Raw genomic sequence first — 21,238 nt, 5'->3', positions numbered from 1 at the left:
CCAACGTATTTGGTTCATGATAGAAGTTCATACCATTGTTGATATTTGGGGCCAGCTCCAATACAACATTTTGCATCATGTGGGGAACATGTGGACTCTGGATGTTGATGAACTACAGCTCCTATCATCCTTGACCTTTGGCCATGTTGGCTGGGACTGATGGGAGTTGGAATTTAGTAACACCTGCCGGGCCACAAGTTCCCTATCCCCGATCTTTGGAATGGATTCAGTGTCAATTCCAATGGGTGTCCATGAAAAACTGTTTTGGCAGAATACTTCCTTACCTGTCTTGCTGCTTGGTGCTGAGAATGGATTCCTGGGACTGATTTGGGAGTGAGCCAGATGCTATATGAGACAAAGAGCTGCTGCTTTCTCTATATTCTGCCTCTTTGCCTTGTAATGTTTAAACAAAGTGAGATGTGATGGCATTGTGATTGGCATCTCCCCACTCCAGCCTCATATTATTGTGATGCAGGGATGGTGCTGTTGCATCACACATTTTTAATGTCACATGTTGCAAGAAGAGATGGAGAAGAGACATGGAGTCCATGATATCCTGTGTAGGATTCAGGTTTTGAGATTGTCAGTTATCATAATCATATTACAAGAGCTGGGGGCGGGGAGGAAATTACGTTCCTGAATCCCACGCCATCATATTTTTAAAAAGAACTTCTTCCTATACAGAAGATAAGCAACTAATACCCAAAGTGACGTGCCTAGTAGATTCTGAAACAAGGGTTCGGCGTGGGAGTTCGGAAACCTCATTTCCCAACTGAAAGGGAAATATGTGCTCAGGAGGGAGCTTGCAACGTAGATGAGAATTGAATTCATCCCTGTAAATTCATAGGAAGAAAACATAGTTTAGGATATACCATTGAAGAGTAGCTTGCATAATCTTTGTGTGACAATCTGTATATTAAAAATCACTGTACTGCAACTCTGAAGGATAGCTAGTTATTTTGCCCATACATTTCCTTGTGGGGTGTGAATAATTGTTGTAATTGGCCTTTTCGCCTTACCCAAAGTTTAAGGGTGAGGATGCTAGCGGTGATTCATTTTGCCACCTCCAACATGATCATGTGACAGAGCCACTTTATTCTTCTACTTCCGCCAGCCAGGTCAGATGATATTTTATTTTATGTGCCTTAAAATTTCTAAACCTGCCTTTTGACCTTATTGGGCCCTTTAGACAGCTTACAAGAAACAAAACCATTACAACCACAGTCAATAACAATTGCAAAAGTGGCAGATTAAAATAAATAAAAAATAAATTGAAGCATAGTCATTGTGACTACCATCATTCACACTATATGAAGCAGTGGTGGATACAAACACTAACATGGGCTACACTTCATTTAAGCTGCACCTAACAGAGTATTCTGATGTTGTGTACGTATAGAGGCAGAAGGGGGGTGCTGCAGCAGCGGATGCTGCAATATGATTTAGAATGGCGTGTGAGAGGCGGGGAGCACCAAACTTTGGCATAACACAGGGCACCGCGGAAATCTGAGACAGACATTAAATTCTGGTGTTGACAAATCCTTAGTATCTAGATTCTAGAGATGCTACTTCATAGAGGGCTGTAACTTGAAAGACGGCAACTCTGACCATTCACATTAACGATGTTTTATAAAAAGCATGCATGACATTGCCTCCAAAGGGAAGATGAAAATAAAACAGGGACACTGTTTTACAAAGGACAGCTATCGGGGAAACTGCAGCCTACACTCTAATGAGGGCATGTGCAGTGAGAAATTGACTGGGAGAACCTGAATCTAACTTGCATTGTCCAGCATGAGATCAGCAATGTATAGTTAAGCAGCATTAGAGGGACTGCTGAGAGCAAAAGTCTAGCTGCTTAGAGACTTGAGTTATGACCTATGATAGACATAAGCCATTTGGCATAACAGCTTCATAAATTACTAGTCTGTATTCCTGAACAAACACATAATTAAGTAGGGATTGCCAAGTGGCTCCAGAGGAAGTCTTAAGACTGAGCAAAATACAGAATGATTTATCCTTGGCTTCCACCAGGTACAGTCACTGCACTCTCAAAGTAGCATCACTTGTTAATGTCAATAAGCACTTAAATGAATCACAGAGCAGCCTTTTCACGTGTTTTGGAATTGACATTGTGCAATTCTCAGGCAAGGGTTTGCGGGGTGTCTATGTGTAACACCACCAAGCTTCATTAGTATTAATTCGTACATTAGTCATTTTTCTGCCCTTCTACAAAAAGCAGGCAAAGCAACTTTCAACAAGCTATTAAAATCTAATAGTTAAGAACAAAAGCAAACCCACAACCACATAAAAAACAATCTATAAAATAGATTCTCAATAAAACGTTAAAATGCACAACAGCCACAATCAAAACAGAGACTACACTGCTGGGTCAAAAGCCAAAGCAACATCAGTAGCCAGGAAAGGCTCTGGAAAATAAGAGAAATAATAAAGAAAAACATTTCACTTGCTGTCAGAAGCAGAGGAGGGAAGTAGGATTTTGTCCTTTTGGCTACTCTAACTGAAAAAGGTTCCTCAATAGTCCTGTGCTGATGTTTGATCTGTGCAGACCTGTATATATGCAGGGGAGTTGGGACTTGTCGAAACTCATAAGCTCTTTATGTGATAAGACAAAGATAAGATAAATCTTTATTTCGGCTATAAGCCCACACAGATAGAATTTATGTGCAGATCTGTAACCTCCATTTTTACAAAGCACAGATTGCATGTCAGGAGTGTATGTGGAGAGGTCCCTGTAGGGACAGACTCTTCCATGCATGGAGACTATGGACAATGATGGGGCAGGACCAGTGGGTGTGACCCTGACCCCCTACCCCATGTCATTTTCAATGTAGATTGAATGTCTGCACTAGGCTGCTGTTAGAAACATACCTTGGTGTTACTGCCCCAATCAAATGTTATAATAGGCCACAATTGCAATATCTTACCTGGAAAAATGAAAGGTTGACCTCCCCACCAATTTTTCACATCGATAACATAGAACATGATTCCCAGCAGGACAAATGAGAAGCAGCTTAGGGTGGTAACAAAGGACAAAGACCTAGCAAACACAGAAAACAACCAGAAAGACAGAACTTCACTGTGTGGCACTATACTGGACTATGAAACCCACCTAGAGAAGACACAGGAAAAGGGATTATCATGGTCCCATTTGAATTGCTCTTAATTTTATCTGTGTTATAGACTACTTTGGTTGAAAAGCAGCCTAGAAATTCATTCAGCTAGTCAATTAATGAAATAAAATTGCTCCCTTTCTCTAGCCATGAGCTAATGAGCCCACTCACATATACGGTAAATGGGAGAGAAATCCAAGAGCAAGTGTGAGAGATAACACCATTGTTAGCAGGTCTATCTTAACCAGTCTTGTAGCTTTAACCACAAAATACTGAGGGACACTGAATGTGGAATTCAGTGTTGTGTTAATACAATTGTTCCATCAGTGCAAGCATTTTGTGAGCTGTTCTGGGGATTCTCCCAATCCCCCTGAGCTGATTTACAGGGGTGAAAGCCCTGTTGCACTAGCAGGACTCGTAGCACTGGCTCCCCCTAGTGCAGCTATTTTGTTGAATCTGCCCCAGACAATTTGTAATGCTCCTGCGCTGGAATACGTCAACACATGCAAAGAATGCATGAACAGCCATCATCACTCCCTGAGACAGATGCAGAAAGGTTAGCCATGTCCGATTCTTAGTGGGCCTTACTCCCAAGCAAGCATACATGGGCTATGTTTGTTAGTCACTAGGCTACATCACTTTAACAAGAACAGTCCTTTGCCATTATCTACCCCAGGATATCTTCAGAAACAGAAAACACTCATTCATCACATTAAAAATTTTTTTTTATAGTTAGGTCATGTCAATTTCTGTGCAAGTTTCATTAAATCTCTTAATTTTGCTGCCATTGTAGTCAAAAAACAGCAAGTGGATGTAGCAGTTTCACTTCATTAAAGCTATACGTTCACTTGCTGCAGCATATTTTTCCTCTTGGCTCAAAAGTCCATTGTCCTACGTGATATTTTTTTCCCCGTGCCCTTCCTTAGACCCAGCCAGCTAGGCTGTTCATTTGCATACTGCAAGGGCTGTAAGTAGCTATTGATTTTTCACTTTCCCTTTAAAACCGTCAAATGCTTCATCCAAGTGTTTCATCCTCTCTGATAAGCACCATAAAAAGGGCTGGAGATAATGGCCAGACTCATTTGAACCCCTGTAGGTGTTCAAAACTAGTTAACTCTCCATTAGGAGTCACTGCATATTCTCAGGCTTTCTAGAAAACATGAAAGACGGGCACTGTGTCTTTGCTACAATTCCCTTGCGCTTATTTAAAAGGAAAGGGGGGGGGAACCAAAGCATTTGAGAGCTACGGTGTCAAGTCACACTGCAGCATTGGTTTTTAAGATAAATATTATTATATGGATTTTCATGAGAGGATCGTCACTGTACCATAAATTTTCAGTCTAACCCACTAGAAAAGAGAACGCTCTGATTCTACCATCTGAGGTCTGGGCCAGCTTCCTGAATTGCTGGCAGCAGAATGGTACTTGCCGCCAGCCTGTGTTTCCTGGTAATGAGTGCAATGTCTGCCTACATTGTCAGGGTGGATTTTGTGAATATATAGCACATTTGTGATCCTATCCCCACCTTCCCCAGTGAGAACCAGCTCTAACCATGTATTGTTAGCAGTTGAATGGATGCCACAACCAGATGGCTATCAGTAAATATGAAAACAGCAGTTGATAGCAGAATTGCATGTTAACAAATGCCTGACACTTGCTTTTCCTTTTGGGAGGGGGCTCTGCAGAGGAGATGTGACAGACAGGGGAAAGGTTAAACAGACTCCCATGTACCACTGGTGTTGCTCTAAATACCCCCTTGAAGCGGCTTTTCTCCAGAGGAACAGCAAATGTCAGGCTTACAGGAAGTTGCCTTTATACTGTACCAAGTGATGCTGGAAGGGACCACCAGGGTCATCTAGTCCACCCCCTGCAATTCAGGAATCTTTTGCCCAATGCAGGGCTCAAACCCACAACCTTGGGTCAGACAAGATTTATTGCTACTACTCCTCTGCCTTGCAAGAGGACCCAGACTACAACCTACTCTTTGCTAGCCATGGAGTCTGCATCATTAAGTAAAGTTTGTTCCTTTGTTGTTGTTCAGTCGTTCAGTGGTGTCCGACTCTTCGTGACCCCATGGACCAGAGCACGCCAGGCACGCCTATCCTTCACTGCCTCTCGCAGTTCGGCCAAACTCATGTTCGTAGCTTCGAGAACACTGTCCAACCATCTCATCCTCTGTCATCCCCTTCTCCTTGTGCCCTCCATCTTTCCCAACATCAGGGTCTTTTCTAGGGAGTCTTCTCTTCTCATGAGGTGGCCAAAGTACTTGTTCCTTTCATTCTCGTAAATGCCTGTGTTTTGGACATGAGCAAGGACAGGCAGTAGCTTTCCATGGTTGCAGATAGAAGCCCTTCCTGCAGTGATGCCAGGAGTTCAGCTTGGGACCTGTTACATGCATTTGCAATGTGTGGTTAGACCACTCAGAGGGGTGGTTCATACATGCATGCTCATCAGCTGTTGCCTGTAGCAGCAAATGAAGCCTTGCATGTGGGAATGAGCCAATGCAGATCAATCGCTGAAGCAATGCTTTCCAGTGGAGCCAATCTTCAGGCAGTGAGTCATTGTTCAATGACAGGAGATCAGCTGATGAGCATCAGCATTTGTAATATAGCCCACATCACACCAGGGGGAAACGTAAACCCAACAAAGGCAGGGGCGATACAATGGAAGCACCTTAATAGGGCAAACCGGGTGGTATCTGGTATCTGACATCTTTCATCTTATTCTTGGCATGGTTCAAACTATGAGGAAATTTTGCCGTGACTTGCATCAATCAGACTTATAAGGTGGATTTGAAAGCACTTACCAGAGATTTTTATTGATGGGGATGAATCCTTCATTTTGTGTACATTTGGTTAGGATGGCAGAGATAATCCCCTTAATAAGAAGGAAAAGAGAACAGGTCAATAGCAAGTGATAACATATCTAACTCAGGGGAAACAGAAAAGAGAGGGAAGGGAAGGCAAAGGAAGAGGGAGGAACAGATTGTGTGCCAAGTTCTAAGTGTTTCCATTGATTAACTAATCAAAAGATGCATTGCAGAGCAAAGAGAGAGGCGCTGAACTGAATAGAAGACCTTGATTTAAAAGTGTGATTGTTTTTATTTTATTGTATGAGGTTTCCTAAAACAAAACCCTTTCCAGAAATTGGATCAGCCTGAGTCAAAGAACCTCAAGGATGCCAGAGAGGTTTGAGCCCAATAGTAACATTATTTTGTACAGTTTGGTGGGAGAGATTGGTCACGGGTACTGACCAATGACAGCTTGACAGAAGACAATCTTAATATTTTTAGTTACAGGTAGGTAGCCGTGTTGGTCTGCCATAGTCAAAACAAAATAAAAAATAAAAAACCTTCCAGTAGCACCTTAGAGACCAACTAAGTTTGTTCTTGGTATGAGCTTTCGTGTGCATGCACACTTCTTCAGATACACTGAAACAGAAGTCACCAGACCCTTATATATAGTGAGAGAGTGAGGAGGGGTATTACTCAGAAGGGTGGTGGGAATGGGTGATTGGCTGATGGGTGTGGAAAACCTGTTGATGACTGTTAACAACTGCAGTTGGCCTTGCAGGAAAAAGCAAGAGGTGAGATGGCTAAAGATAGCTTTGTCATGTACAATGAGATAAGAATCCAATGTCTTTGTTCAGACCAGGTCTCTCCATGGTTTTAAGTTTGGTAATGAGTTGCAATTCAGCAACTTCTCTTTCCAGTCTGTTTCTGAAATTCCTTTGTATTAAGACAGCTACTTTAAGCGTCATCTTGGATGAGGCTGTTGTGTTCCAACATCATGCCTACACTAAGTTCTTAGCATAAAACTTTGCTATAGTGGCCAGCAACTGCTGGACCCTGGGACAAATCTGCCTTCAGAAATAGATGCCAAAGCCTGGTTCACACGAATCCCTCATTGCAAGCTACTTAAATGAGCTGCCAGCCAGCGTTACTTGCCCTTTCTTGGACCTTAGTATTGAAGACACATTCTAGAATTAAGTCATGGCTCAAATGAAGCCCTTTACTGGCCTGTTCATGAGAAATGGAGACCTGGACATCTTTATCCCTATAGTCCTATATCCTGAACAAGATGGTAAGGAAGCAAGCTAAGTCTCCACTGCAGTAGCTTTGCTGTCTCTAAGCCTCGGGAGTATTTGGCCTGGTTGCCTTGTTTTCTGACACCAAGCTGTTGGTGTTTGCACCACTACAAACTGCAAGGCCAGAAAGCTGCCTTCAGTATTTTTTCAAATAAATCCTGGCAGACAAAACTCAAATAAATCTATTGCTGAAGGAAATTGCTAATGCCACACTCTGTCACATACCCTCTGTGCGGTGTTAAAAACGCTAAATTAATTAAATAAATCAATTGATGAAATCACCCTATAAATGTGACAGTGCGTCATAATTCAAAGCGGTCGTAGGAGCAGCAAGTCAGATCCAGGGTGCGGGGAGGGGAAAAAATGATTTGCTGCTCCGGTTTGGTTTGGTTTGGTTTGAGGTGAGAGGGAATGTTAACATTTGGAAGTCCCCATTTTGAGGTGCATCCCTGTCCCTCATACCAAGGGGGACATTACTGATTATTATTTTTTTAAGCAGCAGCAGAGAGAAGTACAGAACTTTATACTATACTGGTCAAGTTCCCCTCCACATCCTGTATTGGAAATGAACATTTAAGCTGAGACTGCAGTGCTACCACCAGAGAAGCCTTATACAATATGAGACCCACTTACCAAACTCCGCCCATCAGCCATGTGCAGCACTGTGGCCTAACAGCTGCGTCTCTTTGATTCGTATACTTTACTACAGGAACCTGTGACCCTCCGTATGCTACAGCAGTCCCAGCCCGTATAATATGATATAAGAATTTGAGTCCAGCAATATCCGGATGACCAAAAGTTCCCATTCCTGCTTTAATCCTGCACGCATGGACATAGACTCAGTAAATAGGCTGAAACATGAAATTTTCTTTTGTTAACCCCGGGAGTCAATAAATTACTCATCTAGCGGGTGTTTCTGTTAGTATTTGCATTGTATTTGCATTGTAAAAGTGTTTCACAAAGAATAAATGGTATTGGGGAAAGGAGGTGGCAGTTGGCTGGTTGTTCTGTTACTGTAGTTGATTATTATTATTATTATTATTAAAGTTCTTTTTTTATTAAAGATTTTCTTAGTTGATTATTTGACTGAGTGTGTGGAAGTGTGGTGACTTCAAGCAGACCCTGTCTGGAGGATTTTTGTGAGAATTAAGCAAGCTATGGATTAATAACTTATGCACTGTTATGAAGGAGTTTTGAAAACAAACAAAGACTAAAGCCTCTCTTGGGCTCAAGAGAGAAAAAGCACATTGTATTCATGTGAATAATACTTGTTGTTCAACTGTTGCCAACCTGACATGTAAAGATTTATCTTCAAGATTTGGGTAAGGCATCTATTTTATCACAGATAGCTTAAGAGTTTCCCTGTTGCATATTAGTATTACGCTAACAGCTTAAAGGATATAGTTCCAAACGTTTAATCTGTAGGGTGTGGGAAATTCAGGAATTTTACAAGCTGCATCAACTGCCTTAAAGTGTAATGGATTTGTGGTTAAATCAGCTTTGAGGTGGTTTAACGAATGCTTCGGGTTTCATGTTGTAACACAAGAATGGAGATGCTTTGAAATCAAACATCAGGGCAGTGGGAGGCAGGAGGAGATGAAAATAAAGAGAGATTTTCTGTGTAATTAGAAAATGATCATACACAACTGTTTTTGATAGTTTCCCCACCAGCCAATAATGAGCAGTTGAAAAAGTCAATGGCAAAACAGTCTACTTTCATGCATGGTTATAATCAGAAATGAAAATTAGTTCCTTTACAGAGCAGTCTTAACCCACGCTTCCTTCTGCTCTGGCTGGCATAAATGACCAGACTTCAGACGTGGCAATGGCTCTGATGCTCTGTTCAGTCCCGCTGCTCTCAGCTGGGAGTTAGGGTTGGTCCACTACTTTTTATGGACTTTCCAAACAAAGACCTGGTGCAGATTTAATATTGTTTTCCCTTCACCACGGGTTAAGCATTTGAATGTGCTCTGCATGCAGGCTCACACACTGCTTCCTCCTCTTTCCCTTTCCTCCTATCCTTTCCCTTTGCAGAGAAAAACCTCTTGGTTATGAACTGTGCTAGCACCAATGTGAAAGACGATCACTGTTAGCTTCAAAACAGACATTGCAATGAGAACAAGAAGCTTGCTTGCAAACCCTGACTAAAGGTAGCATGTTTTGTGTTAAGACCTCTCCTCATTGCAAGTGGGAGCCGTTTTCCGCACTTGCAGGGGGGGGGTGTTCGGCCCCCTGCCTTAGCCCCTCCTTCCTGCTGCGCCAAGTCCCATAGCCAGCCAATACGGCTGGCTGGGGGGCGGTGTCTGGCTGTAGTCAAGCAGCCGCGGCAGCGCCATCTTCCTATTCTGCTTCCTGCTCCCGCCCTCCCTCCCTTTAGCTCTTGCTATGCTTTTGACCTTGCTATGGACTTCGTTTGGTCACCTTGGTTGCCCAAGGGGCCTGGTAGGAATTTTTTATCCACTTGGCAAATTGGCACCGGCCTCTTGGATTTTTCGCCTACCTCGTAGCAATTCGTCACAACTTTATGGTATTGGCGGTTAGGCATTGGAATATTCAATAGGTGATGTAATATGTGTTGTGTGTTGGAGGTCAGGTTGTGGCCATCACCTACCTCCTAGGGGTATCCCTTTAAAGGGATCTGGCGGTCGTGGATCCTGTCCGATGCCCTGCTAGTGGCTAGGACCATGGCACGACCCCCGGTGACGGCAGGGGAAGCTTCCAGTTGTATTCACATCAACAAGCTCCTCCCACTGGTTGTTAACCCTAAAGTGACTCCCCGCCCCGCGGGGTGGAGTCTAGTGTTGCGCTCTTGTCCAATGCCTAAGCCAATACCATTCACATGCTGTAATCAATAAAGTTGTGGCCTTATTTTGCCCATTAACCTAAAATCATGTGTCCGTGTGTTTTATTTACTCCACATGGGTAGCGGGTCATCGACTCGCAATATTGGTAATTCAAAAAAAGGTAAAGGGAGAGGAGATTTCACATACAATTTTGCCTGTGCTTATTTTCTGAATGCCTGATTCCTGTTGAAGCCACAGTGGTAAGTAAATGAAGGTGGCGAGGCAACCCTATTTGCAGGGAGATTGCATTTTACTAGCACTCAAATATCACTGAGCTACTGTCCTTGAAAATCTTTTGTGGGTTGTTCCTGTAATAAAAGGTTGGGAAGAATCTCAGGATTAGATATATTACTGTGGCGTGTTCAAACGTGCACAAGCCCACCTCAAACTCATTTAAAACTGAATTCGTTCAAGATCACAAAAATCTATATTTGTTCAGTTTCTGTGCTTTTAATCAGCAAAACGGAGCACTGCAATTTAGGTGGAAAGATGAGTGAGGAAATGACGTGTTATTAGCATGAAAAGAAAAGCAGCATATATATATATATATATCAGTTAGAAATGTACTCATGTTGCAAATCTGGGTATGGGCTCCAAACATGATTGGATCCTGAAATATGTTTGAAATTCAGGAAGTTTTGGTGGGGTGGGGAGGAATTGGTGTTTCCAGATTATACCCCTCTCTGTTCTAGTTTACAAGGTCTTGCAGAAACTGCACAAATCTGCAATGGCAAATTTCACTTCCCATCCCTCCTGCAGAGAAAAGTAGATTAAAAAATGCTGAAACATTATTTTATTTATTGCAGAGCTGCTTTTCAACCTATGTGGTCCTTGAAAAGGCTTACAATGAGGAAAACAGAAGAGAGCAAAAAAACATGCATAATAAAAGCCCTCATGCTGCAGTTAAAAGTGCAGAATTTAAGGTGTAAATACACAACCGCATTAAGATGTGTTGATCAGTGCTTACTGCAGCAATCATTGCTTGTGTCCAAGAAATAAAGAAAAATATCATGTGTATACAACAAATAACACATGCAAAACTGGACAATGTGCATTGACACACACATTATCCAGTTTCACAAATGTTATTCACTGGACAAAAAGTGGCTTAGCTGGGACATGTGATCCTGTACTGTACACTGGCTGTCTTTAAAAAAGGGCAATATATCGAAGTATCTCAAAATACTTTGAAGACTACATTGCAGTAGTCCCACTTAAATAATAGCTCCTCCATATGCACGCCTGACCTTGAGAGATCCTCTGTTTAGTTGATAATATTAGCTTATGGTATATTCAGGAACTGAATAACAGGATAGCGTGAGAAAAAAAAACCCAGCCAATACCCCCAGTAAATATTTTGTGTGTGTCACCAATGCCAAAGGGCATGGAGTGTGTGTGTGTGTGTGTGTGTGTGTGTGTGTGTGTGTGTGTGGTTCTCTGATACAGGTGCAGCCAACGTAGACCCCCTCCAATGCTCTGGACTACAATTCCCATTATCCCTGACCATTGGCCATTATGACTGGGGCTGATGGGAGTTGTAGGTGAAAACATCTGGAGGGCACCACGTTGGTTTTTCCTGCTCGAAAAGCTCTAACGCACCAAAGAGGACACATTCCAGCCAGGCAAAAGCACTTAAGGAGAGTGCAGAGCAGATCCGGGGAGATGAGTGGTCTGACAAAGCAAGACTGGCCTGGAGAGAAGGCAGACTGGCCACGTGGACTACTGAACAGAGGAGAGTCCTCTGCTTGAAGGGTTGTCCAGTCCAAGTGTAGTTTAAAAATAAAGAATGATAAGAAGGGAGAGAAGGAGTCTTGAAGTTGCTCGTCTTAGCACCTGCACTGCAAGCAGCTCACCTGCCCACAGTCTTGTTCCCCTCCCTGGCAAGATTCACTATATTCCTGTCTAAATTGCAGTATTATTTCTAAATCTGCATCTATACGTAAATGACCATATGCAAATCTTAAATCCCCATTCCCTTTGGTCCTCTCTTTTTTGTTGATGCATGTTCTCGGGGGGGGGGAGGCAATGTTCAACTGGCCACCCTAGGAGAGAAGGAGCAGCCCTAGGGATAGTCCTCAGGGCAGGACAGAGAGGCTCAGAGAAGTTATGGGATGGAAGCTCCCCATCCTTGCCTTACATTCATACTTTATGTCTGCAATTGTTATATAGCACTAGCATAAGGAAATGTTTCTTCCTACCTTGAGCCTTAGAAAAATGACAAGCTTCTTTTAATGCCTTTTTTAAAAAAATGGGCTTATTTCACGTAGGCTTGTACTGACAAGTGATGGCAACATTTCTTAACATTACATGCAGCTATCCATCACTGGAGCATGCACACACCAAACCACAATAGGATCATATTTACAGCAAAAGTCACAGCTGTCCCTCACAAAATGAAATTAGATTTGATTTTGTGTCATGGCAATGTTCATTAGTGCCATCTAGTCTGCAAGGGCAAGATCAGATAGCTGGTGGCGGACCCATAATTCATTGCAAAGGCGCAATCTGACTGGCTATGTGAGGAAGAGACAATGCTGGCTCTGACCTCTTTGCAAATAAAGTGCTACTCAGCGCACATGAAGCTGAATTTCACTTAGGTGCTCTCTAGAACCAGAGGCACCATTTCATATTTTGTTAAGGGGAGCAAAAATTTCAAGAACTGCATTTGGATACATGCGCAATTAAATTGTGAAACTCTGCCTGTTTTAAGAGCATTGGCTATGGTTACTTTTTTTAAAAAATCTCAAGAGCAATTTCAGACATGTTTCCAACACTGACCAAATAGTTTATCCTGTTTTGTTAAGTAAAGGGATCTGCGTGTTTATAACAATAGCCATTCGATGTGTGGAACTAATGAGTTGGGTGGAAATGTTGGGTGGACTCTAAAGAATAATGTGGCATGAAACATAGGGCAGTAATCCTCCTCACTAAATGGAGTTCCTTCTGTGGAACTGTGTTACTAGTGGAATTAAACATTCACTTTGGTCTCCTAAATGCTGAGTAACAGGAATATCACAAAATAGGAGCCCAAGCTGAAAGGTTTGGCAAGGCTAACTGCAGCGCTGCTAACGTAACTGGCACCCAGAAAGAATCAGACCTGTTAAAAAAGCCATTCTAGATTGTGCTGTGTATGAACACTAGACATACTGCAGTGCACATGCAAAGACAGATTCAAGGTGACATGAGTCATGTGCGCTGCCTCTGTCAAGCCTTTGAGACTGACAAGAACACTTGTCAATTGACAAGAACACTTGCCCCCAAGAACAAAGGGCAAGAACACAGAGGAGGAGGTGTAAATAAGAAGAGTGGTTCAGAGTTGGCCATTAAGAGTTAAATCTTGCATGGATATGGCCCGTCTTCAATTTCTATCATTCCATTCATCGGGCATAAGAAATAACGCTGACATGAAATTTTAGTTCACGGACAAGGCAATGCCATGTTCAACTATGGTGGCCAGCTTTTAATTTCAAGAATACTGCCGCCCTTAGCAGTTTTGGGGTAAGCCAGGAAAGGTAGAGCCATAGCTGAAAATGGAGTCTATTGTGATACAGCAGAGGGAGGGTGTGGAACCTGTCGGGTGAGAAGCAGAGTCTGGGAGCATTTTATGACTTTTTAGATCTTGATACTGACTACCTAACGAAACAGAGAGGGTTACTGGTGAGTAAATAAAATGCTGCCTACTGGTAACCCAATGCTCAACCTAATTATACTTTTTTTCTGCAAACCAAAACACTTTCCAGTGTTGCAAAGATCAAGGCTAACAAGGACTGTAGATGGAATCCAATGTAAAGCTAAGGAAACCGTTTTGCCAGTGCAGTGATTTTCACAGCACATGCTCCAAATCTGTTCTAGGGGTTCCCCCAACCACCTGGAGCAGATTTGGGAAGGGTGTGGGAGTGGAGGAAAAGGCCCATTACAGACGTGGAAACCCTTGTGCTAATGTGAGACAGTAGTTAGGATTGTGTCCCAACCTGTGTTAGGGTTGTGCTCCTTTGTTATGACTGGAGTGCAGGCCACATCTACCTGCACTCCAGGTACAAGGATGAGGGTGGAGCCAATTTTTTTTTAAAAAAAGCAAGTTTAAATGTTAGCTAGTGAAAAGGAAGTTTTAGATTTGGAGACGAACAGGCAAGAAGCAGTTTGAACATATTGCTGTGGCTTTTGGAACTGATGCTGCTTCAAGATGAATAACATCTATGTGCGCAACTGCTTTCTTTCTTTCTTTCTTTCTTTCTTTCTTTCTTTCTTTCTTTCTTTCTTTCTTTCTTTCTTTCTTTCTTTCTCCCGCACAACTTGTCTGTTGTAAATGGATTACAGAAAGGCCTTACATTTTCAGCACTTTCTACTCATAAGAAATCAACCCCATTAAGGACTGCATGGGAAGATCCAATCACGTGACTAAAGGAAGTGTGAAACAACATATGAACCAATGAAGCAAACCTGTTTCCAAACACTGGTACTCATCTTTAGAAATCAAGGCCCCCCAGCTGAGCAAAGTCCAAGAACAGATTCTCAAGGAGGCAGCTTTTCAAAAGGCACTGCTAACTGCCTCTGACAAGCTGCAGTCTGGGTTTCCTGCATGGTGTGTGGAGCCTGGATCAATGGCTTGGAAATATTTCTGCTTGCTGCAGTCAATTGTGCCTTCCAGGCTTGTTATACTATGGCTGAGCAAACACATAATTTCCAACTTGTCACCTACAACGGTCTCTTTCTATTCCCTACCATTTTGTGCTGACAGCCAGAGAGAGAGAGAGAAAGAGAGAGAGAGAGAGAGAGAGAGAGGACCACCCATTCTGCACAGATTAAGACATAGTTTTTTGAAGAAAAATAACCCAGTTGACCCACCATTTTCAATTAAAAGGCTTTCTTGTGAGATGGTTTGAAAAGACCCACGAGAACCTGTTCTAGTCACAGATGCCAACACTGGACAAAACGGACCCAATGGCTGGACTCAGTTGTGTAATTTAATATAACCATATACCGAACTCCTTCCCCACCATCAAAATGATCACAGAGGCAAATCCACTACAGTTCATGGTAGCAGATAATTTTATGTGCTATTTCAATTACCTTTAATAATGGTCCCCAACAGGACCAGTCTAAGAGGTTTTGCTGCGAAGTGAAATGTCAAGATGTCCCTCAGTTCCATGTTCAGAAGCCCAATGAACTAGCAGTTGAAGTTTATTTTGCTATTGGTGACTGGGCAGCTACAAAGCACCAGGCAGCCAAGGCAGCACACACAGTTCTGCCCTCCGAAATGTCAATGCTACCCCCTGCCCTGCACCACCTGCCCCCCCAAGACACACACCTTGTTCTAATCTACCTAATGGTAGGGCCAGCCTTGGCACCTATACGGTCAGGGTAGTTACATTTTCCTCCTGCTGTGCAAGAGCTGCTCATCAATAAATTGCTCCCACGTGGCTGGGAGAATATCTAAAGGGCATCTACAGTCAACTGCGATTTGACAGCAGCTACAAACTTTATGTATTAACATTGTGTGGAGAGGGAGTTTGCAGCAGGCATGCACCCTTAAACATGTGTTTCAGCCTCCCACACATCCATCAAGCCTCTCTTATATGTGTATATATACCTGCTAAATGGATGGCATTTGTTTAATTGATAGTCCACTCTTCCTCTGAGGAGCTTGGAGCAGATTACAGTCAGTTCCCAAGTGTTCTCCCATCAAAGCAGTTTACAGAGCCAGGCCTGATTAGCTTAAGGCGACCTATCAGCCTTATCACCAGGTCAAGTTCTGGTAGCCCAGGAGCTGAGCAGTAATAAGCAATTCAAACCACATAACAACTACCACATGTGAAATATTCAACCCACTACTCCAAATAATTGAAATGTTTCTGGTGAACAATGGAGAGAAAAAACAGAACCCAAAAGATATAGAAGGAGAAACTATTTTACTTCTTGATCAGCTTTTCCAGCATGTCTGATCCAAGTGCATTTCACCACACTTGTTAGCTCATTTGCTGTCACTATTAATCAGGCATTTGCCTTTTATGTCGAGGGAAACAAGTCTGCATTGAGAACTATGCTAACTGATTAATTTTTTGTAAATGAACATTCCATTGATTTTCTTAATTTGATGCATCAATCATCCAAGTCCTCATTCAAGTAAGTGACCAGGGAGGTACTCTTCCCACCTCGGAGTCAAGATTGGGGATCTTTGAGATTGGCATAATCAGTCTTGACAGACGTGAACCATCATCCTGTTCAGATGAACTGCAAGATCTGACATTCAAAAAAGCATGCGGGGGGGGGGGGAGAGATCTTTATCACTGTGCTTTGGAAAATGGAGAAATGCTTGCTGAATGGGCAGTGTGTAACCAGAAGATTGCTGGTGGTTCTATCTCAGTGTTCACTACATGGTGAGTGTGGCTTATTAGGATTTTCAGAGGTTTTTAAGGTCAAGTCACAAAACTATCAGTCCAGGGAAGCCTGAAGAGAATCAAATCTGTGTTATAGATGGCAACATGCTGAAGCAGTCATTTGATATAAACTTGTTGCATCTGAGCATGGAAACACAATTAGTGCTGCACGGTTTGCAACAGCAGTCAACCAGATGTCTTTGGCAGCTCATACAGAGGGCATGAAGCAATTTTCTTCTCTGCATCAGTGACTAGCAGGTGACTAGCTGTCGGAGGCATTAAAGGTCTGAGTCCTTTAAGTCCATATTTGCAAAGCGCAGGTCTTTGGGAAATCATGCTGCAGCATTCTGCACCAACTACAGATTCCAGAACAAGTGTGAGTGAAGTCCCACATAGAGTACATTGTACTGCAGTAATCCAAACTTGAATTAACCAATGCATGATCTACGGCAGCCAAACAAATGGTCATAGTTGTTGTAACCGCTGCAGTTGGTAAAAGGTGCTTCTAGTCACTGAAGCTACCTGGGTCTCCAGTGACAAAGATGGATTCAGAAGCACCCCCAGGCTGCAAATTTGCTCCTTCGGGGGGGGTGCAACCCCATCCAGGGTAGACAGGTGACCCATTTCTTGGACACGGGAACCAATTTTGTGAATGGTTTTATTAACTGAAAGATTTAAGTTGTGTGCTCATTATAGCAGTCCATGCGCTGGTGACCTCAAGGCTAGATTACTGCAATGTGCTCTGTGTGGGTCTGCCCTTGAACCTGGTTTGGAAGCTCCAGCTGGTGCAGAATGCAGCAGTCAGACTGCTGGTGGTGGAGAAGGGGCTTCTGGCTGAGAACATGCGACTCCATTGTTACAAACATCTGCTACTGAGCCATGTTCAAAGTGCCTGTATTAATTTACAAAGCCCTGAACAACTTAGTTCCAGCATACCACAGGGACCACCTGAACCCTTATATCCAAGCTGAATCACTGCAGGAGGATTGTTGGTCATTCCCCAAGTTGGCAAGGCTCATCTGACAGCAACAAGAATCAGAGCCGTTCGGGTCATTGGCGCAATATGATCTCCGCCAACAGAGATTCCGCAGGCATCTTCTGTTTCAATTTGCCTGCTAATCCCCCCCCCCCCCGCACACACACCTTCTGTCAGACTTATGCAGGCAATTAAGAATACGTTTTCCCATAATAGTTGATTTCTGATTTTAACATTTCAATACGGGTTTTATTGTATAATGTTACATATAATTGTTAAAAACCACTCAGAATTTTTTTATAATGAAAAGTGGTATATAAATATTTTTATAAATAAATAAATGTTTGCAGCTTTAAAATGGAAGGGAGAAGACTGAACTCCAAATGAGTTTTAGCTGAAATAAGCTGACAATGGAAAATTACCCGAATTATTAAGAGCTGACATCTATGGTATTATTTTACTATCACAGATGTTCAGTAAGAATTGAGAAATTGTCCAGTAAATGCAAAGCCTAGCAGGAAATTTGGTGCATGAAGGGGATGATTCAAAGCTGTGGTTTTTGGACAGGACATGGAACATTTTATTTTGCGTTACCAGATGGAGGTAGGAGGTACAGTAAGGCATGAAAACAGGAGATGCTAGCTAGTTTCAGAGCATCAGACTCCAGGAGGCATTCATGAAAGGAGGGCTTACCGGTACATAACTTGATAAATAGGAATTATCCAGTCATGAAGTCTTAAAGCTTGGTATCATAGAGGCTTGGTCTAAATCAGTTTTGAAAACAGGTGTCTTCTCTTCTGGCTGAAGAGTCCTACCCACAGACGTGCAATATATATTGTTCTGAGTATTTTCTCAGTTTTTCTTGCTAAATAATGAAATGTCTTAATCTACACTTGTATCTGCTTGTGTTCCAGTTGATATCAGTTGATATATCTGCTACAGACTTTGGAAGTTGCTGGTTGTTTGGGAGATGCAGCCCCTTGGCAGCTCTTGAATTATCAATAATTTTAACCCCTAACACTTGGAGGGATATCATCAGATGACTTTACTGTGACCATTTAGGTAAAAATCTAAGTGAAAGCAAAACACACACACACCATTCCTAAAACACCCTTCATTGTTAAAAACATAGTATTGAAACTGGATCACTAGCTTGTTGCAAAAGGTATTGGCTGTCGCAGAGACTTTCCTGTGTTTCACGGTCAATGAAGTTAAACATTTGGCATGCCAACAGCTCCTGAGAGGAGCACATAGAAACCTGTCTGTGTCTTGGCAAACCATGCCTTTGGACCTGAAGCAGGCCTCAAAAATTATGTGCATAAGTTAGAAGGTGAATGGAAGGGAAAGGACACGAAGGAGAGATTTTCGGCATTCTAGCTAAGTGCTTTAATGAAATATGGTGAGAACTGATATATTTTTTTTAAAATAAAATGCCGCAATGGGCCACAAGCCAGGTGAAAACAAAAATAGAAAGGGAAGGAACAGGAGGAGTACTGTGTGTTCTCTATCCTTCCTGGGTTAATACCTCAGTCTGGCCTTTGAATTCAGACAACAGAGTTTTCCTTTCCCCAATAAAGTGACTTAATATATTAACTTATAAAAGGAGGGAAACTGTTATATGGAAAAGGACAATATTCTTATGAGTTTGGGAGTGCCAGACCCCTGTAAATTCCTGGATCCAGGCAAGCTTCCTATGTTCAGGTGATCACCTGGGTGATGGGCCATTAAGAGAATAAAAGAAAGGTGATGGGGCACTGTGAAAGCAAAGGAGAAGGAGCTCTGTGCCAGACAGCAAAGGGGTAGGGCCCCCTCCCTCAACTCGTGGATAGTAAGTTCAGACTTGAAAGTGTGTGTGATGTGACCCAGGGGGAAAAAGCAGCAAGCTGGAGAGAGGGTCAGAGAACAATATTGGAGGTCTGTTTGAATCCTAGGCTGTGACTATGGGAGAAGCAAGACCCTTTGGGGGCATTAATGCTGTGAACCCCTCCACCATAGGCTCAGGCTGTATCCTGAGTGTGTTCCAACTGACATGCGTCCAACTGACATGCAACCGTGCACACGGGCATCATGGCAACCCGGCTGTGGCCGGAAAGGGGGCAAAATATGGCATAGTGGTCTTATCTTAGGTGCACTTTACCATTGCATGCGTTGACCCAGAATACAACACCCACACACATTGGGAGTTGCCAGGATATGTAAACAAACCCTATATCATAAAGACACCACAGTCTCCACTGTGCCTCATTCCCAAAAGGAAACACAAACCAGTTTTCTGACAGGGTTCCTTGTGCACAGCTACGGAGGGTGGTGGGAATCCAGGCAACCCACCCACTTGTTTCCAGGGTTCCTCTGCTGAATTTGGCTCTTTGCTTAATCAAGGCATCTTTTCTTGAAATCGTGAATTTGTGATTTCATGATTCTGTGAATTCAGAAATCATGAATTCATAAAAATATCATAAATCATGAATTCAAAAAGAAATCACAAAATCGTGAATTCATCAAAATCGTGAATTCATAAAATCACAAAATCATGAATTCATAAAAATCACAAAATCATTTTCTAAGGAGTTGAACTGGTGGTCCTAGAAATGGCTACAATCATGTCAATAAGCACTTTCTGGAAGCTACAGGGACATCAACAGCCCTGTGTCTTGTTTTCAGACTACGCTCTATATTCAGTAATTAATATGGATTCCATTAAAGCCAGCTAGCAGAATGATGATAAATAGGCTAATGGTAACTATTCAATCAGCAATGATGGGGGGGGGGGATGGGAACTGAACTTTGAATTTTGAGGCATTTTAAAAAATAAATAAATCAGAAGTTGATTTTAGTCTTGTTGGAATAGGTGATTAGCAAAAACAAAAGGGAAATTACACACAAAAAGAGAAAATAGCAATTGAAAATCTATAGTTAACAGGGAAACAGCAAGTGAGGTGAATCCATAGATCATATTCATCCCTAGAGTGACTAGCATGTCTTCTGCAGAAAGCAGTTTGGAGTTATGGAGACTCCATCCTCTCTCACTCCTGCTGCTGCCAAAGTGAGGAGAAGTGGCGGCAGCAGCTCCTGGCGAGATTTCATGAGATCTCGTGGAAGTCTCACAAAATCTTGCGGGCCTTGTGTGAGAGGTCACCGCTGGCCCCATTTCTCCTATGATGGGCAAGGTGCCCTGTCTGCTCGCACACCACTGCCCCTGCCAGAGAAGCAAGGAGAAGCGCCTGGGGCTTCTGGTTTCTGGAGAGATCTAACAGAGATGTCTTGCAAGATCTTGCCAGAAGTTGAAGTTGCGTGAACCTGGCAAGCAAGGCTTTGGCATGAGGCACCTAACCATTTTGCCTCGGGTGGCAAAATAGGATGGACTGCCCCTGACCCCACCAAGGAAGAGGGAAGAGCTGAACAAGGGTTATACCAGATTACTTCCAGTTTAGATGTTTTGAGGAGCAGTTGGAGATAACAAGGTGGCAATGCTGCAATACTTTGGGGCTCTGGACCATTTCCCTTCTTGTTAGATTATCTGCAGCTTGTGAGCAACTACTGTAATTAAAAATAACGAGGGCCTGGCAGCACCGCTAATGCTATTATCTTTAAAACATCAGGCTTCAACGACTCACCAGCAAAACAGCCCAGATGAGAAATCTCTTTAAAATGCTCAGTGGTTGCTGACGGTACATTAGGATAATCTTCCCTGCCTGAAAATCAGAGAAACATAATGAAAATACAAACAAAAAATCAGGGAAGCAGTGATTATTTTCAGTAAGCTAATACGGTTTATTTTTCACCTTGTACATAAAGAGGCAAACTAACTCTCTAAAGTGGTGGC

General features: G+C 42.7%; 1 protein-coding gene across 1 annotated transcript in view; it reads right to left on the bottom strand.

The window, feature by feature from the left end:
- Window positions 1-557: 557 nt before the first annotated feature.
- Window positions 558-21,238, bottom strand: part of LOC117046614 (heparan-alpha-glucosaminide N-acetyltransferase-like) — a gene marked incomplete at its 5' end in the record, with an annotated part of 67,544 nt that continues 46,863 nt past the window's right edge. Inside the window, 4 exons of the mRNA XM_033148737.1 lie at window positions 558-833; window positions 2,949-3,061; window positions 5,940-6,010; window positions 21,030-21,107. Coding sequence (XP_033004628.1) covers window positions 652-833; window positions 2,949-3,061; window positions 5,940-6,010; window positions 21,030-21,107 — 444 coding nt within the window. The remainder of the gene's footprint in view (window positions 834-2,948; window positions 3,062-5,939; window positions 6,011-21,029; window positions 21,108-21,238) is intronic.

Source organism: Lacerta agilis, chromosome 5 (genome assembly GCF_009819535.1).
Source record: "Lacerta agilis isolate rLacAgi1 chromosome 5, rLacAgi1.pri, whole genome shotgun sequence".
NCBI lineage: Eukaryota > Metazoa > Chordata > Lepidosauria > Squamata > Lacertidae > Lacerta > Lacerta agilis.
The sequence above is the reverse complement of the archived record's forward strand: the minus strand, read 5'-3'. Positions and strand labels throughout refer to the sequence as shown.